The sequence below is a fragment of the Populus trichocarpa genome, chromosome 11 (genome assembly GCF_000002775.5).
Source record: "Populus trichocarpa isolate Nisqually-1 chromosome 11, P.trichocarpa_v4.1, whole genome shotgun sequence".
In the NCBI taxonomy this organism is placed as follows: Eukaryota; Viridiplantae; Streptophyta; class Magnoliopsida; order Malpighiales; family Salicaceae; genus Populus; species Populus trichocarpa.
In genome coordinates this window covers 3,368,100-3,389,500 of record NC_037295.2, presented here as the reverse complement: position 1 = coordinate 3,389,500, position 21,401 = coordinate 3,368,100, and the positions used below count along the sequence as shown (strand labels likewise).

The 21,401-nt window shown below is 33.1% G+C and overlaps 3 protein-coding genes and 2 non-coding genes across 5 annotated transcripts; 3 read left to right on the top strand and 2 right to left on the bottom strand.

Annotated features, from left to right (window-relative positions):
• The first annotated feature begins 1,015 nt into the window (after positions 1 to 1,015).
• LOC7495268 (ribosomal RNA-processing protein 17) lies at positions 1,016 to 3,957 on the top strand. Its single transcript, XM_002316618.4, has 4 exons — positions 1,016 to 1,236; positions 1,377 to 1,482; positions 2,991 to 3,102; positions 3,497 to 3,957. The coding sequence occupies exons 1-4, from the start codon at positions 1,115 to 1,117 to the stop codon at positions 3,745 to 3,747; spliced, it is 591 nt and encodes a 196-aa protein (XP_002316654.1). The 5' UTR covers positions 1,016 to 1,114; the 3' UTR covers positions 3,748 to 3,957.
• A 5,884-nt stretch (positions 3,958 to 9,841) lies between these two features.
• Positions 9,842 to 13,993, top strand: LOC7485589 (calmodulin-binding protein 60 B). The gene is made up of 8 exons (XM_002316619.4): positions 9,842 to 10,251; positions 10,689 to 10,764; positions 10,909 to 10,967; positions 11,139 to 11,632; positions 11,754 to 11,914; positions 11,994 to 12,197; positions 12,327 to 12,564; positions 12,808 to 13,993. Exons 1-8 carry the CDS (start codon positions 10,124 to 10,126, stop codon positions 13,359 to 13,361), a joined length of 1,914 nt encoding a protein of 637 aa, XP_002316655.1. The 5' UTR covers positions 9,842 to 10,123; the 3' UTR covers positions 13,362 to 13,993.
• A 535-nt stretch (positions 13,994 to 14,528) lies between these two features.
• LOC7485590 (calmodulin-binding protein 60 B) lies at positions 14,529 to 18,313 on the top strand. The gene is made up of 8 exons (XM_002316620.4): positions 14,529 to 14,749; positions 15,198 to 15,273; positions 15,430 to 15,488; positions 15,849 to 16,342; positions 16,461 to 16,621; positions 16,702 to 16,905; positions 17,070 to 17,307; positions 17,505 to 18,313. The coding sequence occupies exons 1-8, from the start codon at positions 14,628 to 14,630 to the stop codon at positions 18,026 to 18,028; spliced, it is 1,878 nt and encodes a 625-aa protein (XP_002316656.2). The 5' UTR covers positions 14,529 to 14,627; the 3' UTR covers positions 18,029 to 18,313.
• Positions 18,314 to 19,531: 1,218 nt separating this feature from the next.
• TRNAD-GUC (transfer RNA aspartic acid (anticodon GUC)) lies at positions 19,532 to 19,603 on the bottom strand. The gene has a single exon. It is a non-coding gene; the product is annotated as a tRNA-Asp (tRNA).
• A 533-nt stretch (positions 19,604 to 20,136) lies between these two features.
• TRNAD-GUC (transfer RNA aspartic acid (anticodon GUC)) lies at positions 20,137 to 20,208 on the bottom strand. Its single transcript has one exon. It is a non-coding gene; the product is annotated as a tRNA-Asp (tRNA).
• Between the last annotated feature and the right edge of the window lie 1,193 nt (positions 20,209 to 21,401).

Here is a 21,401-nt window from a genome sequence, read left to right as displayed (position 1 = left end):
TGAAAGTCGGCTAGAATTTATTTCCACCACACACATTGAACTTTCTTTTGGGACCAAAAGGAGTTAATTTGATGGAAGGTGTGAGCCTCACATCTTTATTTTTCATAATAAATTATTATAACATCCATGTCATTTGCACATAATTGCTCGGATTTTTAATCATTTTATTTAATTTTTAATTTTTATTATTATACTAATCATTTTAGATTTGATAAAGGTCTCAATAGATGGATTACCTATTTGAGAAAAAGAAAAAATTAGGTTCTTTTAATAGAACTTTTTACAAATTGATGTAAGCTAGATTTCATTTTAAAAATATATTTGCTTGGATTTTGTTTTAAATTAAAAATTGAATTAAAATCCTTCTTTAATAAAAATTAAGAATTTATAATTTATTAGATTATAATTTATACTATCTTTTTTTTCTCTTAAAAGTCACTTCAAGTTTTTTTTAACCCATGCTTTCAGATTCAGATTATTTTTATTTAATCTTGAACCATGACCAAGAGTTAGAAACTATTTTTTGATATAAATAATTTATACCAACAAAACCTTAATGTAAAAAAAGTTAGTTAAATAAGTGTTTGTTTGATATTGAGATTGAATCTATTTATTTTTTGTTAAAATTTAAATTTATTTTACTTTAAATTAAATTTTTTAATGTTTTTGAATTGTTTTGACTTACTGATGTTAAAAATTAATTTTAAATAATAAATAAAAATTATTTTAATATATTTTTAAATAAAAAATACTTTAAAAAATAATTTTTTTCACACTTTCCAACCAATGCAAAAGAATTAATAAGCTGTTCTCTCAAGAAAATTTCTTGTAGGTCATCGAAGTTCATACCTTTCCTTCATGAAATAATGAAATAAAATAAAATAGATCTCTTTTCCTCCTTTTTTTTTCATTGAGTAAAAAAAACTACAATAAAGCCCATTCAAATGAATGGGCCCACAGAGATGATTAGGCCCAACGCTTCCAAACCGAGAAATGAAACCGCAGTCAACTTTAAACCCGAAACCAGTTTGATAAACCTCAAGCTCTCTCCATGTAAGTTCGAAACCCTAGATGGACCAGACAGACTCACCAAGAAAACAGCTTTGAAGCTACCATGAAAGGTGAAATTGAGGACAACGGAGCAATACAGATACCGCCAACTCGAGCTGGGCACATAAAGAAACGAGTTCTTAAGAACAAAGGTGTGTCTGTCTCTTTCAACGAGAAAGATCTCAGGTACTGCATACAATGTTTCTTCATATTTTTTTGTTGTTGTTGTTGTTACTTTGCTTATGTTGTGGTAATAATTCGAGAGAGTTATTGTTCAACATGGTTTGTTGATGGGATTAGTGAAATGGGATTTTGATTTTGTTAAGGGATTATGTTACTGGGTTTCATAAGAGGAAGAAGAAGAGGAGAAAGGAAGCAATTAAACAACAAGAGGTGAAGTTAAGGCACAAGCGTATCGCGGCACGCAAACAGGTTCTTAAAAGGATTCCAATTGATTGTTCTTTATTTTTCATGATAGCAAGTTGAATTGAAGGCATGGTAGACAAAATGAATGAATGGTCTCGTTTTGAAGGTGTTGGTATTTGTCATGTGACAATCTGTTTGTCTGTTTTTGGTAAGATTGAGTGGAAAGTTGAGTGCTGTATCATTCCTTGGACACATCCAATTCCTGAGTGGTTGTATTAGAGGTTGAGAACATGTTGTTTCTTTTGGCTACAATTTAGAGACAGAGGTGCCTCATTCTAGATATGGTTTTCTTTGAATGAGAATAATAAATAATGGGAAGACTGAAGGGTCCTCCATGATGTTTCTTCTTGTAAATAGGATGAGTTTCTAATTTGTCAGATAAGAAACCCTAGCCTGGTCGCTGGTGACCTGCATTTATGGTCAATCTGATATACAAACAAATACTTCTTTGAAAATACACAATAGGTCAGACAGGAAGCTGAAGTTCTTTATTTGTTTAGTATATGGAGAGCACTTTTCTGTTATTGTGGCATGTTTTCAGTTCCACAACCACCACAGCTTACCAAACTAGCATTCGCCCAACTGGTCATGAAGATATAGGGAGGAAAGTCTTCTATTAGAGATTGGTCTGGCACCTGTGAAATATTAAGAACAAACAAAACTCCGATCCTCTTACAATTCCAAAGAGGAAAAGATTTCTCAATTTCTGGTAATTAACACTGATGAGGATGATATATCCTATCTTGCTCTCTGTTCCTTGGAGCAGTGAGTGTTTTTGGATTCTTTTGTTCCTTGCATACCCTCATATAAGCTCAATGACACCTTTGACAGCTGAGTTTCAATTAGCATTTCATCTTAATCCTGAGCCCCCGTACTTTAGCAAGATGATTTGCCATCATTTGGTTCATCTAATGCACAGAATTGGTGCATACTACAGAGCTTGTCTTTTTCTCAAAAACTTCCCCAACACGAGTCCAACATGTGTGTGCTTGGTTTTATAGCCATTAACATGCTGACAAATGCCAACACATTACAAGAATTTATTTGGGTTGAGAGGCATCCTATTCTACTTTATGCGTTGATGGGTACTCCCTAACTTCTCTGTCCAATCAACGCGTGAGCAGCTGAGCTTTAGTAAAATGTCTAATCAGCAATCACCCTTATGCCAAGTTAGCAGTTTATGAAATGACAATAAATTAAGGGGAATGGACCTTTTGCTTTGCTAGGATGCAGTCTGTAAGGCAATGGTCCCTGCAACATTATAAGATGGACCCTGTTAATTACTGTAAACATAAGATTTTATTAACGATGCATTATTCTGTAATTTAAAATGTTTTGAATGCACGTAATGTGTTCTTGGCTTTGTGGTTTTTAAGAGAATTTTCAGTGGGATCTAGTGTCACCTTTTCTGGGACAGGGCTTGGTGCATATGGGCTATGACCTGAGAGGAAGTTGGGGAACTTCATTTCCTGAGTTTTGATTGTCCTGACTTTGCCACCTAACTTTTGTTGTAGAGGAAACTGGAAAAAGAACTTGCTTTAAATGGAGGAGCTCCACCAGCTGCTGATGAAAGCGATAACTATGGAGAAGATGATGAAGAAATTGAGCCAATTGCATCAATAAGTGGTATTTTCATAAACTTCCAGCTTATGTCAAGAGAAAAGCATGCTGCATGGAAACTATTGATTTACAAAGCCTTATGCTTATGCATCTTCAGATTTAACCTCCCTTTGGGGCTAACTTTTCTGGTTCTGGGGGTAATTTTGGTTTATAGAAATGGTTGGTAACCATTCCAATGGATCACAATCACTCCCTTCATGATGGTTTCTTCTGTGATCATCGCACACAGCCAATCCAATGCAATAGTAGCATGAGATGATTGTTGCTTGAGGTTACTTCTAACCATATAGTATGTTTAGAGTGCTTGCAACATAGGAGCGTGTCGTTTCTCCATCTATTTCTGCTATAGCTAAAGCACTATAATCATTAATTTGGTTTTGGGATTTGTTTGTGGCAAAAGGGACAACAAAGTACGACAATGGGGACATGCAAGTTACTGTGACCACCAGCGAGATTTCGCGTGAAGACGAGGATGGCCATAGTGAAAAGACACAAGTGACAGTGCCAAGGTTGAATGAAGCTGATAAATCGCACAAGTTATCCGTGAGCAAAAAGAATTCATTCAAGAAAGTTTTGAAACACAAATCACGGTCAAAGCCACAAAACAAAAGGGACAGAAAGAAGGGAAAGACGAATACCAAGAAGCGGTAGTTTATACTTTATAGTCTATCTTCTTGCGAATCATGGGTTCAAACTGTGCTTTCTATTATTAAAATACAGTCTAACAGAGGCCAATTGCTGAGACGTTATGTTAGTCCATGTAGAAAATTGGTTCTTTTCAGCATTTTGTATTGTGAAAGATATCAGAGATTTTTGGTGGCAGTTCTATCATATCAAAGATTTTTGGTGGCAGTTCTATCATTGAAGCCTTTCTATCTACCCTCCTTTGTTTTCACTCAAAATTTAATGGCCAACAGAAATGATGGCTTGGGTAGAGTACATCTGTTCTTGTGTAGTTTTCCGTCGGTGGTTATGCTCGTGTACCATGTTGTTCTATTCGAATTTTACCACTGTGCTGCTGTCTGATGGCGACATCATAGCTACAATTGTATGATAAATTTAGCGACGAGACTAGTTTGGTGGGAATTGGGAAGAGTTTCCTTTTCTGGTGGGGTTGGCTGTGTGATTTGAAACTTTCTGATGACAAGGTTACACTGAGAAATCCTCCTTTTTTTATGTTTTTATTTTCTCAACGAGAGAACTAGTCAATAAAAAGGCAATTATAGACACCTTTGGAGATTTAAAATGGATCTTCTAGCATGATTGCATGATCATTTTGGGTTTATACAAGGTAAATACATGACAAAGAACTCTAATATAATATCAAAGCTGGTTTGAAGACATCGGAATTGTGTTTAAGAATATACCAATTACCACCTCATTTCTTTCTCGATCTTGTGCGAAATTATTCACAACACTAGAAGTTATATTCTCTCTTTCTTCACATAAAATTAAAATTTATGAATAATCTTCACAATAAATCTTATATTTATGTAATTACAAGTAATGCAATTTCTAATACATCCAAACAATTTCATATGACAACTTTTTGGATCAAAAGGCACGAGAGAGTTAGAATTTGTGTCTTTTTTTAGCCTTTGGACACTTGCAAATGAAGAAACAAGAGAATGATAACTTTTGTTTTGGGTACTTTTTAAAATGTGTTAACTTTGAAAAAAAATATCAAATTGATATTTTTTTTAGTTTTTTTTTGTGATTTTAATGTATTGGTGTTAAAAATAAAAATAATCTGAAAAAATTATTTTAATATATTTTAAAATAAAAAAATATTTTTTAAAAACATCTACTGCACAATACCTTATATAAACAAAAAGAAAAGAGAAAGAGGAATTGGTGGACCCTTTCTTGTCATGAGTCATTAGATTAGCAATGTATGATTAGATTAGATTGACCTCAATGCTCACACTTAGTCATGAGGCTGGATTTTTTTGTGTAAAAAAATAATGTTTAGGTATTGAAATGAGATGACAAAAAAGAATAAAAAACTAGTCATGACAAACCTTTAACCATGCTAATTAAGGTTGAGTTAAGCCAAATCCGCGATCCATATCATGTGATTGAAATAACATGATAAAAAAATAAATATAATTATAAAGCTTCTTTAGAAAAAAAAAACTTGTGATAATTTTTTAAACTCGTAACCCGAGTCATTAAACTGAAAACACCTAATCTAGAAAAACCATGAAGTACAATTCTCAAACAATAAAATATTGAATGATGAGATTGAAAAAAAAAATTTAATTATACAATTTTTTTTTAAAAAATAGTAATTAAAAGAATGAGTATCAAAATTAAAATACAAAATAAATTCTATATATAATTGAAAGGTGAAATTAAGAAAAAAAAACCAATTTAGTAAAAGGATGAAAGAAAATTAAAAAGAACGATGATCAAAATTGACATGAAAAATAAAAACAATGTTGTAATTAAATGGTGAAATTAAAAAGAATAACAACTTTTACAAAAGGGTCAGGAAAAAAATTTAAAATCAAAATAATAAGGATCAAATTGGAAAATATAATACCATCAATTTGAAATTGAAGGATTAAATTGAAAAATACGAAAACTTTTACAAAAGGCCAAGGAAAAAAATTAAAAATTCAAAGAATGAGGACCACATTGGAGAATAAAATGTTTGGCAAATTGGGATTGAAGGATGAAATTGAAAACAAATAAAACTTCTATAAAAAACAAAGATAAAAAAATAAAAATTAAAAGAATAAGGATTTAAGTTGAAATACCAATAATTAAAAGGGTTAAACTATAAGTTTTTGGGAGGAAAAAAAGAAAAGAAAGGGAAAAAGGGAAGGTCAATTGGTACCACAACGTACCACCACTGGGGACACTCATAATATCATCAAGAAAAGGGCACGATGGTGATTTCATCCAGATAATAGAAAGGTGTTTTTGGATGTCAGAAGGACGCTTCCCATGGGCACCAACGTTTTCTTGTTTTTTATTTAGCTAGATACAAAATTTCTCCTAAGTTGAATTTATAATTACCAAAAAACCTTAATGAAAAAACAAAACCGCCCCTTGACCTTAAGTTTAAATTTTTTGGCTTCAAGAGTATTTTTATCATTTTACCGTGTATTTTTATTATTTAACATTTTTTTTATATTTGTAAAAATACCAAATTGCCTCTTAACTTAAATTATAATAACCAAAACACCATTGTGAAAATACAAAAACATCCCTTCACGCTAGGTTTAATTTTTATGCTTTCAAGTGTGTTTTGATCGTTTTACTGTGCACTCAATATGAAAAAAGACTTAAAATTCATTTGGTATTGTGGTAGCAATTGTTTTTGAAAGAGTCTTTTTTCTTAGAAATGCATCGAAATAATATATTTTTATATTTTTAAAATTTATTTTTCATACCCGCACATCAAAGTGATTTGAAAACACAAAAAAAAAAAAATTTGAAGCGAAGAAAAAAATAAAAAAATTTATTTTTTTTCAAAAACGTTTTTGAAACATAAAAATAAATGGACTTTTAGTTTTTACTGATCAATTTGAAAATGACAAATGAACCATGTGAAAAGACTTCAATGCCCTTGTAAATCAATGTAATTTTTTTGGGTGAAGGGGTAATAAAAACAATTACACTATTTTTAAGTGAATGGTGTACATGTCTTTATAGCTTTAAGGGTATTTGAGAGTCTGGTAGTGGTTGCTTTTTTAAAGTGTTTTTTGTTTAGAAATACATCCAAATAATTATTTATTTATTTTTTAAAATTTATTTTTAACATCATTACATCAAAACGATTTGAAAATATAAAAAAATTAATTTTGACTAACCTATGTTTAGGCTGCAATCCTAAACGAGGGCTTTATCTCCAACACCGCCATTTAATTGAATCAATCTAGCCCAAATTGAGTTTCTCGTTGACTTACCACACTAAACCGGTTTAATAACTACGCATTAAACCCAACAAATAATTAATTTAATATAAAACCTAAAATGTGTGAGGTTTTCCCTATAGGATATGATGAAAGACTCTTTTAATTGTAGTAGTGCATTTATTATTTTGGTCTTTAAAGTGTTTTTCCATTTTAGTCGATAACTTTTTTTTCGAGATATTATTTTTACATTGTATTGAATGAGAATTGGACTTGATAATTTATTTTGATTTGTTTTCTATAGGATTATTGCGGTGTCCAAAAAAGTCCTAACATTATGTTGTTGTTCGACTTTACAAGAAAAATCAGTTTTATTGCTTGTAAAAAATTGAAACTAATGGATCAAAATTGACAATGAAACAAAAATAAAATCTTTTTTTTCCAACACCATTCACGGGGTAGTTTTTTCAGTAATTGTTTCCTCTAGAGTTTTGTAAATCTCATTTTTCATTCCTTTAGTTTGAAACTTTTATTTTTTTAATTCAAAACTTTATTTTGTTCATATTTTAGTCTATAAATTCAAGAAAGGTTAGATATAATTGTTGGAAAACGATGGAGAAGAGATAAAATTGTTAGTTATTCACACTCCAACAATAAAAGAAAATGATCTTGATATCAATTAGTTTTATTGGATGAGATGAGTTTTAATTAGGTGTTTTTGACCCCTAATATCACTGGAAAAAGTTTATAGTGGCTTGGAATTGTTTTTTTTTTTCAAGTTGATTTTCTATTTTTTATCAATTAAATGATGTTTTTAGATTAGATATGAGTTTATTGAGGTTCACGATGTATTTCTTTATGTGTTTTCAAGTGGAAAAGGAGTTGAAAATAGGTTTTTTTGGAATTGTTTTTTCTTTTCGAGTTGATTTTCTATTTTTCATCAATTAAATGATTTTTTTAGATTAGATATGAGTTTATTGAGGTTCACGATGTATTTCTCATGTGTTTTCAAGTGGAAAAGGAGTTGAAATAAGCTTTTTTTTAAATCAAATGTATGATATATCCACTAAGATGGAGAAAGTTGAACAAGTAAAAGACACGCCACATACTTTTTAAAAATAAAAATAAAATAAATAGATGATGTGGTGTCCTCCCATTTCAAGTAAAATAAAAATATAATAATGGATAGGCATACGATCATTAACTTTTTTTTAATGGGCTTGGTGTGCTGGCTCACTTTGGCCCGTGTACTTAACCTTTTTTTATCTTTTTTAATTACAATTTTCCAGGATGAATTAATCAAAGATTTATTTTATATTAGTTTATTAAATATCACTTGGTTTTTGGTTTGTTTTTAAATAAAGTTATGGCATGCTTTTTGTAAAATTAGCTAATGCTCTTTGACATTTTATTTTGAATTTGTTTTCAATAGTTTTTCTATGCATGTCAACTTTTATTGTTGTATGATCAAATAAAAAATATATATTGTTTTAAAATTATTACATCTAATTAGGTTCATGACTGAGTTGTGGTTTAACTTGAGTTAATTTAAGTCGATTCAAAATATGATTTCCTCATTATATAAAAGAAAGTGTTAAGATGACATTGTATTAAATTTTTTTTGGGTTTAATCAAGTTGCATCTGAACCCGTTAGGTTAATCGAGTCATATTAGATTAGTTTTCACTTAATTTATTTTGAAACCCGAGCTAGGCAAGGGGCAAATCTCTTTTAATATGAATTTTGGTTGGTTTTGGTTTTTATTAAATAAATAACATAAATAATTTTTTTTTGTAGAAAAAAAAATATTAATAAGAAAATGAGGAATTGCACTAACAATATATTTTTTTAAGTGAAATTTTAACTATTACACTTCTTATAAGATAAATTATTCCCATATAATTAAATAAAAAAATAAATTCAAGGCTCTATACAGTACAAGATTAACTATCTTAATTTGCATATATTTCTCAATTTCTTTACTTAGCCTTTAATTTGCATTCAAAACCTTTTCTTAACATTTATTTGCATATTTAATTCTCAATTTGTTTTTATTAAATATGCATATTAAATTTAAATTTCACAATATTTTTTATATTACTAAAAAACATATTAAATGTCAATATTCTTTTTCACTTTTAAAAAACCTCTTGATAGAACCATGGAGAAGCACGTGACAATCAACTAGTATACATTATTAATTTGTTTTTGCATTTCAAGTTATATTTTAATTTTTTTTCGCTTGAAAAAATTGAATTAATATTTTTTAGATTTATTTAATAATTATAATTTAATGATATAAAAAATAAAAAATATATTATTTTAATAAAATTTTAATTAAAAAATATTTTTAAAAGATATCTAACTGAATTATCAAACACACAGTATTAATAAACACACGTAGCGTGGGAGTGGGACTCACGGCAAGAGGGATTCACTTTCCCTTTTCGCTTTCATGACATTTATTCGCCATCACTGTAAATAAGCTGACTTGTCAATTAAAAAGTCAAACTAAATATATGTCCTTAAATTATATACCACGTCTCAACTTAGTTCTCCAAGTTTCTAGTTTAACAATTGTACCCTCCAACTACTTTCAACTCAAGTATGATTTTTCAAGGTATGTTTGGGGGTGGAAGGAGACAATAGGGGATAAGAGATTCAGGAAGAAATTAAATTTATTAATTTTTTTTGATTTTGTTTTAAGTTTTACTTCAGAGAAGCAAAATGAAATAAAGTATATTCGACACCTAGAGGGTGAAATTGTTAAATAAGAAACATGGAGGATTGGGTTGAAAATTCACCATTAGTTAGAGGACACATATGGAGTCTCTTAAAACCATGGAGAAAAAGCAACAAAACCAAACCAACGAAACACAAACACACCTTCACTCTCAGTTCAACGAAGATTCGCAGACACTTCGAGGAAACTTCACAGATTCGTCCCTAAAATTCAGAATTTTCGATCGAACTCACCATTATTCCACTTTCCCGCCCCCTTTCTATCCCATCTTTTCTCCTCTCTCTGTAAAAGAAAACAAAAGCTTGGTGGGGTTTCTGTTATTCTCTCTCTTTTACACAGAATACAGAAACAAATCTCTGTGTGGCAAAGGTAGTTTCTTGCTGCTTGTAAGTAGTGAAAGACAAGGTTGGAAATTTCTGAAGATGCAAACGAGGTATGTGGATAGATCGAATAGTATGGCGGCGGCGCCTGCCAGAGAGAAGAGAGGACTTGACTCAAGCACTGGTGGTGATGAAGGCCAGCCTGAAAGAAAAAGGCCTGCTTTAGCTAGGTAAAAAAATAACTTATTTTTTCGTTTTTTGAGTGAGATTTATAATATATTTGCTTTCATTTTTGTTTTTAATTTCAGTTACTGATTTTTTGAATTAATGTTAGTTATGAATCTTTTACTTTGTGTCTTTTAAGTCAAAGGGAGTCTTTGCTTCTAGTAACCTACACAAACTAGAAGATATAAATTTATGGTTGAAAAAAGAATTTTTGGTTTTCTTTCCTTCCTTTTTTTATGTGATTTGTGAAGAGCATCAAGTAGAAAGCAAAAAATATTAATTTTTCTTGCTTGGTATTTGTATGAAATACGCCTTCTATTTTGTTTGAGGGAAATGAAATGAAGGTCATTTAAGTGTGTTGTTGGGCTTGAAATTGTTAACTGGTTGAAACTTGAAATCCCTGTTGAAATTTGTCTCAAAAAGTTTTTGAATTTTCTTGCAGTGTAATTGTTGAAGCTCTGAAGGTGGATAGCTTGCAGAGGCTTTGCTCGTCATTGGAGCCTATTCTTCGGCGCGTTGTAAGATAATTTGTTCCTTTTCTATTTTGGTTACCATCTTTGAAGAATTCAGGATGTTGTATGGCTGGCTCCGTGTGTATCTGTGAGTGTTTTCTATATATTTTTGGAAAATTATTTATTTTTTGAAGTGTTCAATGCAAACAGGTTAGTGAAGAAGTAGAGCGTGCTTTAGCAAAAATTGGCCCTGCCAAGCTTACTGGACGGTAAGTAATGTTTTGTTGTCTCTCTTCAGTGTGCTGGTGCCCATATAAGGTTGCATTTTCACATTCAATTATTTTAGAACCACATCATCTGATAATCTGTTGAAAGAGCACGAGATTTTGCATTAGGCACTAAATTGGCATTATTTCTAATGCCAATTGAATGGAATGCAGGTCATCTCCTAAATGTATAGAAGGGCCTGGTGGAAGAAACTTGCAGTTGCACTTTAGGTCCAGGTTATCCCTCCCTCTGTTTACGGGCGGGAAAGTAGAAGGGGAGCAGGGTGCTGCTATCCATATTGTGTTGATTGATGGAAACACAGGCCATGTTGTCACTTCTGGTCCAGAATCCTCAGTAAAGCTGGATGTTATTGTGCTTGAAGGTGATTTCAACAATGAAGATGATGATAATTGGACTCAAGAGGAATTTGAGTCTCATGTGGTTAAAGAACGTGAGGGCAAGAGACCACTTCTAACTGGGGATCTGCAAGTGACACTGAAAGAAGGTGTTGGAACTCTAGGCGAGCTGATATTTACTGACAACTCAAGCTGGATAAGGAGCAGGAAATTCAGGCTGGGGCTGAAGGTTGCCTCAGGCTGCTGTGAAGACATTCGCATTCGTGAAGCAAAAACAGATGCCTTCACCGTTAAGGATCACCGTGGAGAATGTAAGTCCATAATTAGAACCAGAACTTCATATTTCATTTGTGTGCATGTGTGTAACTGCAGTAGTACATGCTTGTCTTATTCTGTCTAAAATATACTAAATCTGCCATTTTCCCCTTGCAGTATACAAGAAGCACTATCCACCAGCATTAAATGATGATGTTTGGAGATTGGAAAAGATTGGAAAAGATGGATCATTTCACAAGAGGCTGACCAAAGCTGGAATATATTCAGTTGAAGACTTCCTACGCCTAGTAGTTCGAGACCCACAGAGGTTGCGAACTGTAAGTAGGCTGTTTGGTTGTCGAATTATATTTCAAATTTCATTTTTTTGTACTTATTCTTCTCTTCCATTTACTCTAGATTCTTGGGAGTGGCATGTCAAATAAAATGTGGGATAGTCTTGTTGAGCATGCAAAGACATGTGTTTTGAGCGGGAAACATTATATCTACTATCCTGAGGATGCGAAGAATGTCGGCATTGTTTTTAACAATATCTATGAATTTAGTGGCTTAATTGCCAATGGAGAGTACTACTCATCTGGCTCTCTTTCTGACAATCAGAAGGTAAGAAATCTTGGATTATTGATTGGTTTGTTCCATGATGGATTTTTTGTTGCGTCCATCTGAAAATTAGGAAAAAGAAAACAATAAAGATGAACTCTTAGAAATTTGTGATTGGTTTGGTTCTTGCAGGTCTATGTTGATAGCTTGGTGAAGAAGGCATATGATAATTGGATGCATGTTATAGAGTATGATGGCAAATCCCTTCTAGATTTCAAGCAGAATCAGGGCATAGTTGCTTCACAAAATGATGTCCCATCTAGTCAACAAGAGTTTTTGAACTCATATGATCATCAGGTTACTTTACCAATCATGTCAGTTCCAGTCCCTTCAGAGCAGCCTGTTATGGACTCAGGTCCCATTGTTGGAGGTACGCTTTTGACGTTCAGAACAATCATAATGCACATGAATAGAATAGAAGTAAAAGTAGGAGAATTGTTGGAATGCTGTACAGTTGCTGTTACTTGTTTAAACTTAAACCACGAGGAAGTGTTTCTTTCATGAAAGTCCTCCTGTTTGTTTAGAGGTTTTGTATTTCCTTGTTAGTACTAAGCTACATCATATATTTGGTTGCTGGCTCTTTAAATGCTCACTCATAGCACTCTCTCTCTAGGTTATAACAATGATATGGCTGCGAGGTTCTCAATACATTCACAGAATGGAAATCTCAACACCCCATTTCAATTCGATGCCGCTTCAATAACCTTACAGAATCCTATGGTCAATACTTCACAGCAAATCCAGGTTCCAGGAACTGACAATTTACTAGCTCTTGCCCCCCCACAGTCTTCTATGTCAGGCTTTCAGAGTTTTGGCACATTGAATCTTAATTCATACGGGGGAACTGAGGACTACTTTTCAGAGGAGGAGATTCGTACAAGAAGTCATGAGATGCTTGAAAATGAAGATATGCAAAATCTTCTTCGTGGATTTCACATGGGAGGCCAGGGTCCCTCCTCCTTCAATGTCACTGAAGATGGTTATCCTTACTCATCATACATGCCATGCCCATCTCCAAGCTACTGCTTTGAAGATGATCCATCTCGTTCATCAGGCAAAGCTGTTGTCGGATGGCTGAAGCTCAAGGCGGCCCTGAGATGGGGCATCTTTGTGAGGAAGAAGGCTGCTGAGAGGCGAGCACAGCTCGTCGAGTTAGATGATTCTTAGATAGCCTGTAAGGCAATGTTGATCTGGTTTTGGAGCTAACAGGCTTCCTGCTCAATTCCTAACTAACTAGAGCAGGCACTGCTGTTTTGGACACGTTTTCCTAGGTAGTTTGCTTGAGGTTCCGCTGCTCTTAGACATTAAACTAGATTTCCAAGGATCTGTGTTTGTATAGTCCTTTTACTGCCCAGTAAGCCAATATCCTCCATCAACAGCTGTTCTGCAGTTGCTTCCCTTCCAGCATTCGTGAATTCTGAAGGTTGACTGATTTGAGCGGTTTGCGTTGAAGATATTTTTGGATGGCGGAGCCTTCTAATACTTTAGGCAATGCACTACCGATACTGAGAATTCAGCACGGACCCTCTCCGTTTCTGTTAGGAAGTAAATAGAACAGGACCGGATGCTGATTGAATCACCTACGCATCTGGCTAGTGGGATTTTTATCGTATTTAGTGTGTTTTTGTTTATACAGGGTCAGAAAAATCATGCAGCATATTTTTCTTGTTCCTTTGTAACGTTAAAAATAATTGTTAGTGCTAGTGATGAAGCTGCCAGATCACAACCTCAATTCAGGCCTAAACTGTTGTAATTTATTCGACATCATGAAATAAAATCGGTATTTTGTTGGATGATCATCGCCTATCTTATGATATGATTTTGTTTCTACCACACTTGCCAAACCTGGATTGACTCGATTCATAGGCCAATCAACAGGATGAGTTCGAAAGTTAACTCGGTATAAATTAGTTAAAAATGTGTATTAACTTATAATTTAGTCAAAATTTCCTGTTGACTTTGTCAAAGTTTGCTACATACAAGTGTTTAGTTGCCAAAGTTTGCTAAATGACAAGTGTTTAGTTTGGTATCATTTCCATTCTCAAACTTTGTAAATTATCAGTGAAAGGATCAAAGGCTGTCTCCAATTGCAGAACACCATCATATATGAATGATAGTAGCTAGTAAAACAATGGTCAACAAGAGCCAAAGGGTTAATTTATAAGTTTTAAAACATAAAGGACTAATTTTTAATCCATTGAAAATACAGGGACTAAATAAAATGATTCACTACAGAAAACTCTGTTAATCTTAGGGAGATGACTGTAATGTCTAAAAAGATAAGGTGCAAAGTGTAATTATGCTAAAAAGAGTACTGGAGGTAATTAAGTCCAAAATATCTTGTTTAGAAAACAAAACAATCTCGGATTGGCTTGAGCTTAGTTCTTACTGTTTCTGAGTGAAAGGGAAGGTGGGTAATGCAAAACGCGGTAAATGGAGAGATCGGATAGCATGGAGGCGGTGCTGGCAGCGGCTGCGAGGGGGAAGAGAGTTCTTGATTCAAGCTCTGGTCATGATGAAGGGCAGCCTGATAGAAAAAGACCTGCTTTAGCTAGGTCAAAATCTTAACTTTTTTCCTCCTTCTTTTCAATTTTTGAAAGTGAGATTTGAAATATAGTATTTTCTTAGATTTTTGTTTTTTAATTTGAGTTACTAATTGTTCAGTTAATGGTAGTTTGGCAGTTATGAATCTTTGACTTTAGGTCTTCAAGTCAAGTGAGTTTTTTGCTTGTAGGAATCTACAGAGACTAGAAATTATGAATTTTATTATTTAAGAGATTGCATTTTAAGAAAGTAGCTGTGTTTTTTTTCCTAGAATGTTAGGTAGAAAGCCAAAAATAGTAGGTTTTTAGAATCGGATTGGTTCAAATTTGTTTGAAGAGAATGAAATGAAGGTAATTTCTTAAGTATAAATTGTGGTTTTTATGGGTTTGAAGTTGTTAATTGGTTGAAACTTGAAAACCCACTTGAAATTTGTCTAAAAGTTTTTGAAATTTGTTGCAGTGTGATTGTTGAAGCTCTAAAAGTGGATAGTTTGCAGAGACTTTGCTCGTCGTTGGAGCCTATCCTTCGCAGAGTGGTAAGATAATCTTATGCTCCTTGTCTGTTTTACTACCCTCCTTGAATGATTTATGTTTCTGTTGTTTATTTTATAGGATCCTGAAAGATCAATTTGATTATACATTAATCTTTTGGAAAATCTTTAAAATTTTCTGACATATTCAATGTTTAACAGGTTAGTGAAGAAGTGGAGCGGGCTTTAGCGAAACTGGGACCTGCCAAGCTTAATGGACGGTATGCAGTGTTTCTTTTCTCCTCTTGTAAATAATGCTCAAAAGGAACCTTTAGCCTTCAATGTGCTGGGGTATAAATGAAGTTGGATGTTTCCATTCACATTCAATCATTAGGTATTTGGCCCACCTTAAAATTTTTTGCAAGAGAAATAGATTTTTCATTAAGCTTTAAATTAGCGTTGTAAATTTACACTTGAGGTTATCCCTAAAAGATTTATGCATAACGGGATGGATTCCATTACATCCATGCCCGTTCCACCTTTACAAGTGATCAATTGTCTAGGAATTGGAGGGAGCTTCAGATTCTTGTTTACATGATTTAGAGAGAATTATGGTGCTTCTAATGGTCAAGACAATGCAGGTCTTCTCCTAAACAAATAGAAGGGCCTGATGGAAGAAACTTGCAGTTGCACTTCAGGTCCAGAGTGTCCCTCCCTCTCTTTACGGGTGGTAAAGTAGAAGGGGAGCAGGGTGCTGCTATCCATATTGTGTTGATTGATGCAAACACGGGCTGTGCTGTCACATCTGGTCCGGAGTCCTCGGTAAAACTAGACCTTATTGTGCTTGAAGGTGATTTCAATGATGAAGATGATGATAATTGGACACAAGAGAAATTTGAGTCTCATGTGGTTAAAGAACGTGAGGGCAAGAGACCACTTCTAACTGGGGATCTGCAAGTGACACTGAAACAAGGTGTTGGAACTCTAGGCGAGCTTACTTTTACTGATAACTCAAGCTGGACAAGGAGCAGGAAGTTCAGGCTAGGGCTGAAGGTTGCCTCTGGCTATTGTGAAGGCATTCGCATTCGTGAAGCAAAAACCGACGCCATCACTGTTAAGGATCACCGGGGAGAATGTAAGCTCATGAATATAACCAGAATTTCAGATTCCATTCTGTGTGTGCATGTAACTGGCAGTATGTGCATGTGTTGTTCTGTCTGACAGATGTTAAATCTGTATTTGTTGCCCCACAGTATACAAGAAGCATTATCCACCTACATTAAATGATGAGGTTTGGAGATTGGAAAAGATTGGAAAAGATGGATCATTTCACAAGAGGCTGAATAAAGCTGGAATACATACAGTTGAAGACTTCCTACGCTTAATAGTCAGAGACGCACAGGGGTTGCGGACTGTAAGTATGCAGTTTGGTTGTCAAATTATTTTCTAATTCACATCTAGTTTATAGCTATTCTTCTTTTCTTGTTATTGCAGACTCTTGGAAGTGGCATGTCAAATAAAATGTGGGATAGTCTTGTTGAGCATGCAAAGACGTGTGTTCTGAGCGGGAAACTTTATATCTACTATCCTGATGATGCAAAGAATGTTGGTGTTGTTTTTAACAATATCTATGAATTAAGTGGCTTAATTTCTAATGGGCAGTTCTACTCAGCTGATTCTCTACCTGACAATCAGAAGGTAAGAAATCCAGGATTATTGATTGGCTAGTTCAATGTTAGAATTGTTGTCGTATCCCCCATGCATTTGAATGCAATTTTGGTTTGCATTTCATCTGAAAACCAAGAAATAGAAAATAACAAGGATGTGCACTTAGAAATTTTTGAATGGCATGGTTCTTCCAGATCTATGTGGACAGCTTGGTGAAGAAGGCATATGATAATTGGATGCATGTTATAGAGTATGATGGCAATTCCCTTCTAGACTTCAAGCAGCATCAGGGTGTAGCTGCTTCTCAAAATGATGTTCCATCTGGTCACCAAGACTTTTTGAACCCATATGATCATCAGGATAGTTTACCGACCATTTCAGTTCCGGTTCCTTCTGAGCAGCCTGTTGTGCACTCAAGCCCAGCTATTGGAGGTACCCTTCTGAAGTTCAAAACAATCATAATATTTTAATTGTGTTTCAGTTGCTTGTTGAAAGCATCAATAAGTTTTTCTTTCATAAAGTCCTGCTGTTTGTTTAAGGCTCTTTGTATTTCCTTTGTTAGGACTATACTTCTTCATAGGTTTTGTTAATGACTTTGTGATACTCTCTCTCTCTCTCTCCCCCTCTAGGCTATACTGATGGTACGGTTGCTAGATTCTCAATAGATCCACAGAATGGAAGTCTCAACACCCCCTTTCAATTCGATGCCATACAGAATCCTCTGGGAACTAACAATTTACTTGCTCTTGGCCCGCCACAATCTTCTACCCCAGGCTCTCAGGGTTTTTGCGCATCGAATCTTAATTTACACAGAGGAAAGGATGACTTCTTCTCAGAGGAGGAGATTCGTACGAGAAGTCATGACATGCTTGAAAATGAAGACATGCAACAACTTCTTCGCATATTTAATATGGGAGGCCAGGGTCTCTCCTCCAATAGTGTCACCGAAGATGGGTATCCTTACTCATCATACATGCCATCCCCATCCCAATCCCCATCCCCGAATTACAGCCTCAGTGATAATCCATCTCGTTCATCAGGCAAAGCTGTTGTCGGATGGCTCAAGCTCAAGGCAGCCCTAAGATGGGGCATATTTGTGAGGAAGAAGGCTGCTGAGAGGAGGGCACAGCTCGTCGAGTTAGATGATTCATAGATAGCCTCTGAGGAAGAAGGCTGCTAAGTTCCTTGCTAACTGGAGTAGGCACTGTCATTTTGGACTCGTTTACTGGCTAGGATCTTTTCGTTCAAGGTGCGAGAATCTCTCCATTTGTACAGAAAGCTACTAGGTTTTATCTCTTTTAATGTTTAGTGTGTGTTGCTTGTATAGGTCAACAAAAACAAACAGCGTGCATTTGTTATACCTTTGTAACATTAAAATTTAACTTTCAGTTGCTAGTGATGGAATCTTGCCAGATCAAAACCCCAATTTAGGCTGAAATTTTTTGTTATTATTTTTTAATTGAAGTAGTGTTCATGCCATGAAATAATACGACTTCGTTCATCGCCATTTGCCAGAGGAAGAGTTGGTCTATTCGAAGCAACAACAATTTCAATCCGCGGATACTTTATTCCTTTTGAGGGATTTCCATTTGAGCCCAGATGAATGGCCATCATGAAGGAATGCTCATGATAAAAAGTTTGGGTGATCAATCAAATATGAAATAAAATTGACTGGGAATTACAAAATTTATGTTCGGATCAAACATGAAACAAAACCAGTCAAATTCATAGAACATATTTGTTCTTAGCAACAGTTATTCTGTGCTGGGAACTTCTTATTCGCATTGTTTGGGAACGTGGTTCAAATCGTATTTTACTAAAAATTTGTTTTTTTTTTTATTTTTACATTGTTTTGACGTGTTAATGTCAAAAATAATTTTAAAAAATAAAAAATATATTGCTTTGATACATTTCCAAGCAAAAAACACTTTAAACCTAACCGCTACTAAATTTCCAAACACAATCTTCATTTTTCTTGAGGGTGTGGACTATGAGAACACTTAGAATATGTTTGGCAGTGTGATAGCGGTTGCTTTTCAAATAACTTTTCGTGCCGAAATGCATGCCAATGATGTTTTTTTATTTTTTTAAAATCATTTTTGACATCAGCATATCAAAACGATCTAAAACATACAAACCATATTACATTTTAACAAAAAAAAATTGAATTTTTTGAAAACACGGTACAGGTGCAGTATTGTGGTAGTTTTTATTTTTCATTGATGATTAAAAAAAAATTATTTGATTAGCTAAATTGCTTTTATTTTTTATAAGTATAATTGTATTTCAAATTTTAATGATTTCATTCATGAAAATTTATTTTTTATTTATTTTACATGTAAAAATCAATTTTTAAATCACAACTAATTTTTTTTTTAAAAAAAACCACAAAAGTAACGACAAAACTAGGGGAGATAGTCCATAATATCTGGCAATTGAATCGATGGAGTAAAATCTTGGAATCTTCAGTTACCATTGAGAGGATTCCATTCTGCGATTTTGACCTGCGAAGCTACTGGTCCGTCGAATTGCGAGGGAGAGGAGTGGTAGTAGTGAACAGAAACAGAGGAGGGCGGGCTTTCTGGAAGTTTTAATTTAATTCATTAACTGATTAAAATTGGCGGAATAATTAAGAATTGAAAATAAAAAATAAGAGCGCCGTTGCCGGGGATCGAACCCGGGTCACCCGCGTGACAGGCGGGAATACTTACCACTATACTACAACGACTTAGTTGCCAGTATTTGACATTTTAAATACTTGTAAAACGACAAAACAAACCGAGCATCAGTTCAAAAGCCTCTATTATTTTTTGGTAATTTCAACAAAGAAAATATCCAGCACTGAAACAAAGTTCTGTTTGAAATGATTTTTGCAAGTTGATTTTGGTTACTTTTTAGCTTTTATTTATAAAATAGATATAAACATGTTTAATTTGTGATAAATAATTATTTACTCAAATAAAAATGTGTTAAAATTTTGATTTAATCTAAAATTTAAATTTTTAACTTTAACTCATGGATTCTAAATTATTTTACATGTTTTATTTATATAAAAAAACTGACTTCAGTAGTTTTTACTAATCCAAAGTCATTTTAATTTACTTTTATCATAAATTATTTATATAAAAAATAATAATTCTTTTTTCCTGTTTTTAATCAACAACTGTAAAGATAATGGGGATTTGCTGGGTTAACGGATTCTAAATCCAAGTAATCAAAATGGAAGATGAATGTAATAAACAAAAGAAGAAAAAATAAGAGCGCCGTTGCCGGGGATCGAACCCGGGTCACCCGCGTGACAGGCGGGAATACTCACCACTATACTACAACGACGTAGCTGTAATGTCAGAGAATGATAAAATATCTAACTACATTGTATTAACATTTTTGACAAAACAATACATGTATGATTGAATGTGTTCGGGTACCCATCAAGGGACCTTTTTCTTTTGAAGAAATTCACTGGAGGGACTGATTAGAATTCAAAGGAGTGTTTGGTGTCTAGTATTTTTTAAAATGGTTTCTGGTTTAAAATATATAAAAATAATTATTTTTATTAATATATTGAAACCATTAGAAAATAGTAAAAAAATATTAATTTAATATTTTTTTTAAGCCGTAAAAACATTTAAAAAACATTTTAGGGTGTAAAGTACTTTTCAAAATAGTTTTTCGCTTGAAAATGTATTAAAATAAATTTGCTGCTTCTCGTGGGGATTTCTAATGAATAGTGGAGCATGGCTCCACTGTCGCACTGTTTACTAAAGTGAACAGTGCGAATGAATTTTAATTCATTCACACTCTTTATGTGAATAGTTTTTTTTTCTCGAAAAACCGGTGCAGTTAATTGATTTCATTCACACTGTTCACATGAACGTGAACAACAATTTTTTTTAAAAAAAATAGTTTAAGGTGAATTAAATTTACTCGTACTGTAATCTCAATTTTATTCCTGATAATATTTTACCTAATTTTGTAGTTATTGTTGGATGAATTTTGTATGTAATGGAATTGTAGATAGTTTAATGGAACAATAAATTTTTTTTATATATAAAATATGATTTATTTCATGATGTAATAACAATAGTTAAATCTACAATATTTAAATTAAAAACCATAAATATTAATATATATTTTTTAAAATTATTTTATAACTTCAATTTCAAAAGTATTCTTAACCAAACACATTAAACTACCTTTTATTCAACCACAATTTTAACCAAACATATATTTTTCCAACCCAACCTCAACTACAAGTACTTTTTATAAAACAATTTTTTTCAAATTACAATCACAACAGCTACTGCAATACCAAATACACTACCAAGTAATAATGATTGTTTTTTAAAATATTTTTTATTTAAAAATATATTAAAATAATATTTTTTTAAAAAAATTATTTTTAATATCAGTATATTAAAACAATTTAAGAAACTACTAAAAAAATATTAATTTTAAATAAAGCAAAAAGAAGATACTAAAATAATTCCTTATCTTCCAAGACTAAATAATAATAATAATAAAAA